This window comes from Lytechinus variegatus, chromosome 9, assembly GCF_018143015.1.
Source record: "Lytechinus variegatus isolate NC3 chromosome 9, Lvar_3.0, whole genome shotgun sequence".
NCBI lineage: Eukaryota > Metazoa > Echinodermata > Echinoidea > Temnopleuroida > Toxopneustidae > Lytechinus > Lytechinus variegatus.
The window spans coordinates 21,798,756-21,811,375 of NC_054748.1; the positions used below are offsets into that span (position 1 = coordinate 21,798,756).

A 12,620-nucleotide genomic window follows, 5' to 3' on the forward strand; every position below is an offset into this window, starting at 1 on the left:
GTTTGATCAGTTGATGTACTCTTCTCTTATTAACGTATCCAGCTTCAATCGTTAAAAACATATTCAGTGTAGGTCGTAGGATATTTATTGGTTGCCAACCGCGTAGCCAGGATTTAATTTTGAAGGGGGCGGTAAATGCACGCGAAGCGTGCCAACACTTACAGAGCGCGCGAAGCGCGCTCCCTAGGGGGTGGGTGCAGGGAGGGGGAGTTTCCCCCTCCCGCGCGAAGCGCGAAGCTTTTAGTGTTTCATAAATTAAAATGAAAAGGAGCCGTTTCTCTTGTCTCTAGTACCTCCAATTCGGTTGTCTATATTGCGATTTTGAACCTTGTTTTCAAAAGTGATTGTGAACGCACAAAAGAGGTATTCAATGGAGGAAATTAAAATGATAATAACTCCGCGCGAAACGCGGAAGCTAAAGTGTTTTATCAATTTTTCTTGCCATAAAAAGGGTCCCGAGAAAAGGGTATTCTCAAAGATATATTGAAACTTTCTTTAGAAAGATCAGATTTGATTACAAACAATTTAGCATCAGTGCATATTTTTAACTCGCAAAACAGAGGAGAAGATTGGTAGAGGAAGATATTCCTCCCCGCGCAGAGCAATGAAACTCTGAAACTTCAAAGGGCGGACGTTTCATCAAATGTAGATATCTCTAATACCCAATCGTCTCTAATTCAATTGATTTTCTAAGATTATTGAACTTCATTACAAGGAAAATAGTGCGCATAAAGTTGAAACTTCTGTGATTTATTGAAATTATCTATCTATATAATAAAGGATGATTAATTTTTTTGACTTATCCTGAAGCGCTTCATTTTGAATATAAAGAAACTTAAGTGTCATTCAAAATTTCAAACTGAGGGCGCAAAACAGGACAGGAGATGAATGTATACAGGGAAATGACATGAAGTTTAATACAATTTGATAAAAAAATATTGTACTTTTTTATTCAATACGACACGAATTCCATACCTTCCTCTTTTTAAATTAGGAACCTGTTTGCCCCCAAATTATGGTTGTTTATAGTAATGAGCTGAAAAGCGGGAGAAGCTGACTTTCTGGAGGTGACGGCAGAAACTGATATAAAGATTTTACCCGCTCGGAGCCGACCAGACCAGAAGTTGCGCGATCAATTGAAAAAAAAAGATAACTTCATATATTTACTTCGGCCTAACCTTACTCAAATTCATGCCCTAATGTATACAATTTTAACTTTAACTGGCAAGAAGCACATAGCTGAGGTGGAAAGACAGGGTTAGAGAAAAGGTGGGGAACAATGGAGAACTTCATTATTGTCATTTAACCGCGCGCAGCGCGGAAGCAAAATTGATATATGAATTTAGAGCAAGAAGAGTGAAGGAGTTTCTCTTTTGAGAAAAAAATAAAGAATAAAAAGAAAAAAACACAAAGCTACCTTTCTTCCCTTTCCTCCCTTCCCTTTTCCTTTTCTCCTCTCTTTTTTCCCTTCTTTTTTTTCTTTTTGGGGACGTTTTTTTTGGGGGGGCGACCGCCCCCACCGCCCCCCCGGCTACGCGCCTGTTGGTTGCTGTTATTAAAGATGTCAAACGGTTAAAAGTCATTCTTGTTGAAAATGAGTCGGTTAAATAAAAGCAAATAAAGCAAATTAATTTCATTTTATATTCTTTGACAACAAATGGCACGTACATCAATTATGATGTCAATTTCGGGTCTAAGTTAGGTGGTTATTGGTCTCGTCTCCTGAACCTCTGACAAATGCAGCATACTGACTGCTACAAAAACACGAATTCACACACAGACACACACACACACACACCCTCACACACTTTTTTTTAAACAAGTGCACATCTAGTTACCAATAATGCATTTAGCATTTCCATTTATTTGAAAGCAAGATAAAAGAGCATTGTAGATTAAATGCCTTGCTCACGAGCATAGGTGCCGCGGCCGGGGATCGAACTCTGGACTTTCCATGTATAGCCAGGCGCCTTAGACCACTCGGTCACGGCACCTCCACACACACACACACACACACCCTCACGCACGCACCCACACATACTAATGTCATGATATTGTAATCACTCTGATGATAGTGTTTCATTGCTCTGCAAGTTCTAGTGCCAAATGATTTATTGTTAATGTACAATAAAATAACTATAATTATGGTTCAACAATAACCATAGTCTTGAACAAATTCCTATTTTCGTTCTCGCTTTTATGTTTGCAGGTAACAAAACATTAAAAATAAACATAAGTGGGCATGACGTAAAAAATATAAGATACAAAAATAAAACGTCAATGTGCTTTAAAAAATGATAATAAAATCAGAGGCTAACAAGAAGGAGAGCTTGACAAGCACTTGAACCTGATTTACTAACACAAAGAAATGTTTAGAAATATATCACAATTACACATTATCATTGGCATGATTGGTTTAAATCCATGACGTCATACTATTCAAGAGGGGGTGAAACAATAGATCACCCCCCCCCCCCTCCCCGAACAATACATTCATTATAGGCAATTGATTACTCATAAATAAAGTACAACTATGTGTCCTTCTTTATATACAGCTTTTCAGAAATGAACTGCTTATGAAATAAATTTGCGTAGTCAACTGAAGTCTATTATGTGTTGTTTATGAGCGATTCGTATAGTTTTTCAGTTTTATGACATTCTATTATTGTCTTTTTCAAATAGTAATTTCCATCAACGTCCTCATTCATTTATCTCAAGTGGCAGCCTTGAATTGAGAGGAGGTTTGTGTTAAAAACTAAAGTGGTCAATTCAGTGTGGGATTTCATTGTGTGCAAAGAATCGAGCAGTAAATTGATTTGATTGTCAGGTGGTGTGAAGTGATGTAATGGCTGTCTCCAAATAGAAATCATTGACCGTTGACCTTAGATTCGCACCGGAGAAACACGCCTCTTACGTTCAGGAGAGGGTATTTATTGCAAAGGTAAAACATTCCCTATAGACTCGTGTGTTAAAATGGCACTTAAGGAAAATTCATAAAAAATAAATGTGAAATTAGAGGGTCGAATGTTTACTATCTTTGGATAGGATATATATCTCCGACATTCCATATCTGACCAGAGATGGGTACCGCGTAGCCAGCTCATTTTGAAAATAAATCGCCATTTATGAAGATTATTATGATGAGATCAAATTCATCAACTGAAACAGTAAAATAGCTCCAGTTCTTCCGCCAGTCAAAACATAGTTCCAAATCATTGATGTATCTTCCTAATTCGGGCAAAGGAAGTTCAGTAGTTACCCTTTCTAAAATCAGTCACGGTTAGATTTTGAATCATATTCATACACTTTTGTCAATCAGGAATATCAAATTTAAAAAATTCGAATGGGTTGGGTCGAACGAATATCTTTAGCCCTCCAGATGTAATTAGGCTCGTGGCACCCAAATTACAGAACAATGGTCGCAGTCACACACAAACCAAAGTGGATCCCCAAACCTGCCGATGCCACCATTCGAAGTAATGTATTCGTTTTGATCGGTTCGAAGTGGGTTTCGATGATGTGACTGAAGCATTTGGGATTGAACTGACCAACGCTATACTTGCTATTTATCGCAAGTTTATTGCAACGCTCCATATCAGTATACATTTTCAGATAATTATTACTAATAAGTAGGCCTATAGAGAAGAAATCAGGCTATGATTTTATTTGTATAAAGAAACTGGAATGTCTTTCAGGGGAAGAGAATTTGTTTTGCTACTTAATAATATAATTCTTGCACTATGAATATATTGAGTATTGAATTCATATATTCTTATTTGAATGAGACAATATTACATACAAGACTAAACTATATGGAATGTAGCATTATAGGTATGTAACCTTAGGTAACTAAGCCAGGTTTGAGTAATTGAAGACTTGAGGTACTGTCATAAATTGGTACGTTCGCCGTCTAAGGGCGATGACTTCCCTGACAATAGTCTGAATGAACGAGTAGAAATAAAGCATTCGTAAACTCATATTTAGATTTACTGCTACGATTCCCAGGTCGAAATAATTAACAAATAGCTTTAACGAGGCATGCATTACATTGGCATGACTGGCTTACGAACATGTAAATAGAAGTCAGCAGGCCTGGAAGTCAGAAGAAACTGCAACTGAGATTTTACGAATCCATACCGCATTATTTCAATTTGTATTTTCTACTGTAGGATACCATTGTGCTGCAACGGCCGCGGGTGTTTTGAAAAAGCCCGGAATGAAATTCTTCGAATTTTGATGTAACAAAGCAGGGGGTTTGGAAGTCATAAATTGCAAATGGAGTCAGACAAGCTCATCATCAGGAGTAAAACTCCTGACGGAGTTGTAAGTTTCGATGAATATGGCTTTGCTGTGTTTTCAGAAGATCAAGCGGACATTGAGCGCAGTCACCACTACACTAGCAGGTAAGGACTCGCGAGTTTACGGGGAAGTGTCGGCGTGGCAGGATGCAGTCCACTCAAGGGTTCATTACATGCCGCCTCGCCGCGCACAGAAGAATCAATCCATTAATAGCACGAAAGGGTCGTCCTCGTCTTCTTCCTTCTTCTTCTTCTCCACGGAGCTAGGGATTGCGTTCCATTCATGTGCGTGTATCGGGAAAAAATCTTAAACTTTTGCCCCTGAGATTTCTACTATCCTTCTAAAACATCTAGCCCTAAATCATGTAAATGTGATACAACTTCAATGATATTGATTTCCTTTTTAAACAAGAATTCATTATAAAATCAAGAAAAATATTATGAAGAAATGGGGGGAAACTTTCTTGATGTTTACGCCGCCATCTTGTTTCTTATTGTACTTAGCCAACGTAGCGTCTGTAACGTTGGCGAGGAACAATAAGAAACAATTCATTGTCATCTTACAACAAGAACCAGAAACATACATGTACACATGGAAATCCTTTAATGTTTATTTTTCATGAATCTTTTCATTATAGTTTGCAGAATCTCTCTGCGGAGCATGTGCTAGCATGTGAGAGGTATATCACAGAATGGCCAAATTCTTACATCAATTCCCCCAACAAGCTGAGATACCTACTACGGAAAGGCTTGCCCAGAACTCTGAGACCGGTCCTGTGGAGTAAGCTGCTAGGATGCGAGCAACAGCAGAAGACATCCTCGTTCAGTTATTCGGTAATGATTTCACACTACACCCTACGGAGTGTTTCACAAAGCACCTTGTCAGTGGCTTTCACTGACTAATTTGTTCTTATCCAATTTCAGTAGCTTATAACAGTAGTCAGTGAATATAACTGACTTTTTGTCTTGTGAGATGCTGTCCCTCAAGCTGTTTCATGCATTTAAGTTAGATTCCCAACAACTTTAATTGAATGCAAAGGGTAGGTAACGTTTCTTTCTTCAAGTGTTAAGTTTTTTTTAAAGTTTTTATAGGGTTTTCATGATTTTGTGTAACAAATCACATATAAACAATACATTTAAAAATAAAAAGAAATAAGAAAAAATAAAAGAGCAGCATACACATTATTAGTTTACATTTAAAAGAAAAAGTATGGTTTGTCAACATATAATAAGTGATAAACATGTAGTGAAAGCAGTCACTTTGTCTCTTCTAAGTATTCCTCATCCCCTATAGTATAGAAAAGGCAAGAATGTAATAACAGAGGGATAAAACTCAGGTGTTAAGGTTTATGTATTCAACACCGAAAGTATTGATGCATCAACTTTCCTAATTAAGATTGCCTGACACTTTAATGAAAAAGTACACTAAATGTTCCTGTAAAAAAATCTGGAAATTATGCCATACATAAAACTTAACCCCCCCAAGTCTAAGAGTAATCTTAAGTTATTCAAACTCAAAGCATATCGACAAGTATTTTTGAAATAACAAACATTTACAACTCTTTTTACACACAAAATAGCTAGGCCGATGTATGTTACATTTCAGAACGTGATCACATGGCTTGATGGTATCGACGAGTCCTCTGAATATTTTTGTTCTTCAGATTATCAGGAATATCATTCCTTCATTGCAAATTACACATGAAAGTTGAAACAAATAACAGGACATTTGACCCGTACTTGCTCATAGATCTATTTGTCACTCTAATACTAACACAGGTCCCAATCAGGATGTAGCTAGGAATTCCAGTGAGTGATGCAAAGTAACAAACTCGCTAATGTTTTTACCTATTGCATTGTGTAAGTTAAGGTTCATTTGTAGAATTTGTTTATATAAATACATTGCTTGGCTAATGCCATGAGCGTCTTTGGATGGTGTATAGGCTATATAAAAACAACACCATTAATTAGGAACTAGCATTGTTTTCATTGCATAACCTTTGACACCCTACAGGAGTGCGTACGGGCCTTACGCTCCCAGATGGTTGACCTGGGTATCAGCGAGTACTGCTTCCGCCCCCACCACCGCACCCCTCTTGATGAAGAGGAGGAGAATAATCCTGGTAGAACAGAGGAGACGGATCGTCATCAGCCAGCCGAGATGAAGCATCTCATTCCTCTGCAGATCCTCAGACAGATTGTTGTTGATCTGGGTAAGTTCAGTCAGCGAAGAATACTGATGGTTTCATGCAAAATAATGGTTTCTACACGAAAAAAAAAATCATATATTGTCCTATGGTTTTTCTTTGAAAATACTGATTTCCTCACCGTAAGTCTGATTTTCAGCTTTTAAAATTATTGAAATATTCTTACTCAGGTTGGCAGCCCTGCTCTTTAATTATTTGTTTAGTATAGAGTCACCAGTTTTCTGTTTTCTTAAATGAAAATTCTGCATTTGTTTGTGTATATATTCACTGAACCACAACACCTCTACACCGCTCACTGCTCTACAATATATTCAACTACATGAAAAGATTTCCTCTCTTCTCTCTCTCCCTACAGAGCGAACCTTCCCTACACACCGTCTCCTCATGGGATCGAAACCCGAGGCCAAGGAAGGACGTGCATCTCTCTTCAGACTTCTCAGTGTATACGCTCTTTATAACCCAACAGTGGGATATTGCCAAGGTGCGTGTAGCATACTTGCCAAGCGTTCCTATTAAATAGGAATATTATCAAATTCTTTGGAAAGCGATATTGCCATTTTGACCTTTGTGTTCCTAATTGTGTCAATAAACTCCTACTTGTATGTATTATTGAATACGAATTTAAGAATGTTCCTATTTCAATAAATTTACTGGGAATGTTTTCTCTCTTGGACAATCTGGATGAGTTTTCACCATTTTAATGGTCATGTACTTTAAAACGTAGCTTGCATTTTCACTAATATGCATGCAGAATAATTCAACCCTTGTGGATAATAAGTTTTGTTTCTTTATGGAATGAAACGCATGTGTAACATCAACTTTTTATCAGTCAAGACATGACAATAAAATAGCAATTTTATTATCAACATTAGGAATGGTATCCGTCATGCAAAGAAAAATGCAGTTGATTGAGCAAATTATGTCATTTTCACTGGAGCATGATCTGTAATAGTTCAATAATCATTACTTAATCATTTATATTTTTGATGGATGAAATAATGTCCTTTTATAAAACACACATTTCTAAATATGTCATTTGATACAGATAACCTTGCCTAGGTTTACAGTTCATAAATTGAATAATTGCCCAAATCAAAGCCATTTACCCCAGATGATTTAAAACATTTTATATAGCACTACATATATAAGTAAGATTTCTCCAAAGTAGAGCATGTTTCTGAGGTCTCAAAAGATTCAACTTGGGCAGAATTTCTCTTACATTATCTGAGAGGAATCAAAATTAAGGTGGTTTTTTAATCTTGGGGACAACCTGTTTACAAAGTCGATGTAGGAAATTTTCTCTTGGAATTTTATTTTAATTTGCTATGGATATTTAATATTTGTTTGTTAGGAATGTCTTACCTGGTAGGCATGCTCCTAATGGTGATGAACGACGAAGAAGATGTCTTCTGGGCGATGGTGGCGCTCTTCGAGAAACCAAAGTTTCTTGCTGGTTACTTTGACAAGAATCTCAAACGGTGAGTGACTTTAGAATAAAAGGTGCCTTGTTTATTTTGCACGGAGAAAACAGCACATTAGACCAGGGAAGTGTATTGTAACAACTAGTTTTTAACATGATAGCTGGTTATGAACAGTTTCAACTTTCAAATAACCTGAGTATCTTTAGATGCAAATCTTCATGTTTGGTCTGGATATAAATCCTTCCATACTACTGTGGCATCATCTTGTTGTGCATATCATGGATGGGCTGTAGTTCCAACAAAACAAAAAATCTGAAACCCTCGATCTCTGGAAAAAAAATCTTTTATGAAATAAGGACATGTTCACATAAATGACTCAGGGAAACTATTCTATGTATCTTTTACCAATTTGTTTTTTTTTCATGTTATTTTTATTTTCTATTGTAATATAGAATCCAGAGTCATGCATCTCTATTCCACAAGCTTCTTCGACAACGCTTCCCAAAAGTAGCCAAACACTTTGTAAGTAATATCATCAGAAATATTTTTGTCTACTCTGTAATTCTACATTCTTATTCATGTCAGTATGTTCTGTGCTATATCAATTACATTTCCCAAGGATTTAATTATTTTTTTCCTTCCCCAGTCTTTGAAGACCTTTTTGTTTCCAACTTTGAAGCCCTTTTTTTTTTCAATTTTTTTTCAATGTTTCTTGACTGCAGCTAATCAATAAGTGTTCATAGGAAGTTATCTGCACATGAAAATTTGTTAATTTTATGTTGAATTGTTTTTAGTTAGAAGGTCGGTAATTCCTCTACAAGTGCTTGTCACTCACTGTCATCCTCTAAAATATTGTGTAGGAATTACATGTACAGTATGACATAAAAGCATGTTTGAGAGGATTATCTTACAATTTTACTGGTAGATTTATCTCCAGTGGATGCCCAATCAAAATAAAAAATATTTTCTTTTTCTTGATATTTCTCAAGTTTGGAATTGGATGATGATTTCAGGTTATGATTTTGCAGGTACTGAGACTCTTGTACATGTATGCTCAATCAACTTTAGGTCTAGAAAAAACTATCAAAACATATTCGCTCTGGGTTGTTAAATCTTAGTACATGTACATGTATCTCAAAATTGGAATATTCTTATGACAGCTCAGAATAAGCTTGATTTTAGAGTGATACATGTAACAATGGTAGCAGCCTTCTTTTGTCTAGACAGAATTCTTGACAGGTATCAGGAGAATGTTTTCATATATTATATAAGATTGTCACCATTGTCATATTTCTAAAATGCAGCTTTTTCTAAGATGCCCTCATTTGAATTTTGATACACAAGGTTTGAACAGCCCAGCCACGATGTATGATAATTTGTCTTTATATTTTTAAATAACCAAAGATTTTATGTATAATCAGCTTTAGATCTAGAAATTTTGTTTGTTACCATAATTGATAAGAGTTTTGTCTGTGATCTGTCTTCAGGATTCGCTTGGTGTCCAGCCTTTGATGTACGTCACACCATGGTTCATGTGCCTGTATACATCACTGCCATGCTGGGACACCGTACTAGCTATATGGGATCTCATCTTACTCGATGGTAAATATACATAATGAGTAATAATGATGATTGGCATTTATATAGCGCTTTATCAATTTACGACTGTTCAAAGCGCTTCACAATTATTATTACCCGGTCACTGGATTCATAGCATTTCAAGCAGCCACAATGACGGTTGTTTCCTACCGGTACCCAATTAGCACCTGGGTGAGAATGGCAAGTGTGGATTGACGCCTTGCCAAAGGGCGCTAGGCCATGGTAGGATTCAAACACACGACCCTCTGATTACAAGGGGAGAGTCAGAACCGCTACACCACGGCGCTTCCATGATTGTCGATGTATTGCTTTTAGCTATTAGAGAATATTTTTTTACTGGTGGCTGGTGGACCGCTATTGAAGAGAAAGAAATATGAATTAAAGAAATTAAGTGTCGCCAAAGACCATGCGTATCAACCACTTTAAGACTTTCGTATTTCGTTAAATAGATCTGTGTATCAAAACTTCAGTTGTTACCAATTGCTATATTTCAAACCTTTAATCAACCGAATAGAGCTACGGATATAATTAGTACTTTCTATGTATTTCCTTGCTTTAATTTTTGTTTCTATTTACAATTTACTATTATGATTACTTCTTTTGGTTGCACGAGGTCGGCAGCTCTATTGTCCTTTCTATTTTTCTCCTTGTCTCTCTCTAGGAGTAACCACCATATTCCGAGTCGGCCTGTCTTTGATTGACATCCATCAAGATATAATTCTCTCAAACACAGACCTCACAAAGATATTACCTCCTCTGCTGCATCCCAGACCTGAAATGTAAGTTTGAATAGTGTTTTTTTTCTACCGTATCTATTTAGCAGAATTTACATAGTCATGGAAAATCCTGGAATAATTTGTAGTCAGGGAAAAGTGAGGGAATTTTGAAAATTTGTGAAAAAGTCATGGAATTGCATTTACCTCTTGGCTATGGCAGCTTTCCAGTTTGTCTCGCAACTCTCATACTCTGATCATACTATTATAATTGCCTTGGTGTTCATGATTTCCAAATTTCCCAGTTTTTTGACATCCCAAATTCTGCACAACTCCCGCGACATCACAGGAAGTCATGGAAAGCAGCAATTTTGTCATGGAATTCTGTTTTCAAATTTCTGTGGGAACCCTGTTGGGCAGTATTCTTACTTATTGTGTGGATTTTTTTTGTTGTCTTGTGGATAAGTCTTGTGTTTGAACCCCTGCCATGGCTAAAATTCCTTCAGCAAGAAATTTACCCATTTGTGCTGCACTCAACCCAGGTGAGGTGAATGGGTACTCACTGGCAGGAAGTGATTCCTCAAAATGCTGTGAGCACCGAAACCGGTAGACAAGCTTAGCCGGGGTATTATAGGAGCGCCTTGAGAACCCGATAAGATGTATATAAATCTATATGAATACCCTATATTGTGTTTTTTTAATGTTGAATTTCAGGCCAGCTTAAAGTTAAACTCACATAATTTTGATGAGCAATGACTACATTAAAGGGATTTCAAGTCATTATACATTACAACCATATCACAATACAGTTTCCCACATAACGAAAAATAGATTCACAGTGAAATCCAGATTGAACACGGAGTACACTTTTTTAATAAACCCATAGGCCCGTATTCTAAAGTCGGGTTTAACTTAAACTCAGGTTTAAAGTTGTGGTTTAATTATGGATAGCCAATTGTTCCATAAATCACTAAAGGTAGAGATATCATATTTCAGCTCATTTGGCTCTCAAATTGTTCGTAATGGTCTAGGAAGTGTAAATAGATGATTTTCTTCACCATGGATGAAATCAGGAATAAATAAAATGAATAAAAATTTTGACTCTTTTTGCTTCCCGTAATTTTAGCACAGAGTTAGACCATGGTCTAAGTTAACCCTAATACTCCCGGGGGGGGGGGGGGGGCCATAATGGCCCCCCCCTCAACAATTTTCGCGATATATCTGCTGCGCGAAATTTTTTCACCTCGCAGCTCACTGACTTTTTACATTCAAGTCTCGCGCAAATTTTGAGACCAAATTTGTGACGCCCGGGTACGCGGTTACGACATTACGCAACATTATGCAAGTGCATGTCAGACCCAAAATTGCTCATAAACGTGATTTCATGTACAAATCCAATGCAAATTGCGTATTTAGCCAAAATTCATAAATGTTTCATTATTTCTACTTTTACTGATTAAACTTAATTAATTTTGCCTTGTTTATGATCAGAATTATGTCTGGAACAATTTCCATTGAAAAAACAATAAAAAACAAAAAGTAAAAAAACAAAGAAATACATAAGAAATTCATAAAACAATAAAATACATAAGAAATTTATTTCCAAACCAAAGTTTTTTTGAATTACGATTGTTAAGAATGCTACAAAGAAATTTTTTACCAAAAATTAGCATTCTAGGAGCTTTATTTAGTGAATTAGAGCAAAAAGTATGATTTATGCATAAATTAGCATAATTAATTCATATAAAATAAAATATCATTATTTTGGAAAATTTTACCATACAGCCTTGTAGATTACATCGCACACTACCAGCGTGCAAATTTTTGCGTCGCTCGCGCGATCGGCGGCCGAGATCTTAAGGGGGGCCATAATGGCCCCCCCCGGGAATGACAAGAATCAAAATACCCCGGGAGATTTAGGGTTAAGCCTGACTTCAGGATACAGGCCATAATCATTCCATAATCAAGATAATCTGAATGATGTAACTTCTGAAGGTTTCCATGGCAAAGAAGAATAGTGTAGTAGGTTTCATGGTACACCATGTATCTTTCTTGGGCAAGTGTTGGTCCTGAAAAGCACCACCCAATCTTGACGTTTCGACAAGTGTGTTCTTGTCGTCCTCAGGACAAAAATGATGAAAATTCATGATGAACGAAAATTCCTTTCCAAAAAAAAGAGAGAAAGAATAGAGTGAATAGATCTGGCCCAAGAGTTTTTGTGACTTAATGCTTTCTTTCACAAAAGGTACCAGACTTCTCACTTGCAACAATAAACAGGACATCCTGGTGAAAGATATTCTTCCAGGGGGTATATTGATTTTTCTTTTCTGTTTAATTGACATCATGGGTACCTTGTTCCATTGTTTCACAAGGATGCATTGA

The 12,620-nt window shown here is 36.6% G+C and overlaps 1 protein-coding gene across 1 annotated transcript in view; it reads left to right on the forward strand.

Moving 5' to 3' along the window:
• Positions 1–4,106: 4,106 nt before the first annotated feature.
• The window catches only part of LOC121421375, a 28,724-nt gene continuing 20,210 nt past the window's right edge, over positions 4,107–12,620 (forward strand). Inside the window, exons 1-8 of the mRNA XM_041616073.1 lie at positions 4,107–4,403; positions 4,937–5,132; positions 6,313–6,511; positions 6,861–6,986; positions 7,857–7,983; positions 8,379–8,448; positions 9,414–9,528; positions 10,187–10,304. Of these exons, the coding sequence (XP_041472007.1) occupies positions 4,276–4,403; positions 4,937–5,132; positions 6,313–6,511; positions 6,861–6,986; positions 7,857–7,983; positions 8,379–8,448; positions 9,414–9,528; positions 10,187–10,304 (1,079 nt within the window). The 5' untranslated portion in view covers positions 4,107–4,275. The remainder of the gene's footprint in view (positions 4,404–4,936; positions 5,133–6,312; positions 6,512–6,860; positions 6,987–7,856; positions 7,984–8,378; positions 8,449–9,413; positions 9,529–10,186; positions 10,305–12,620) is intronic.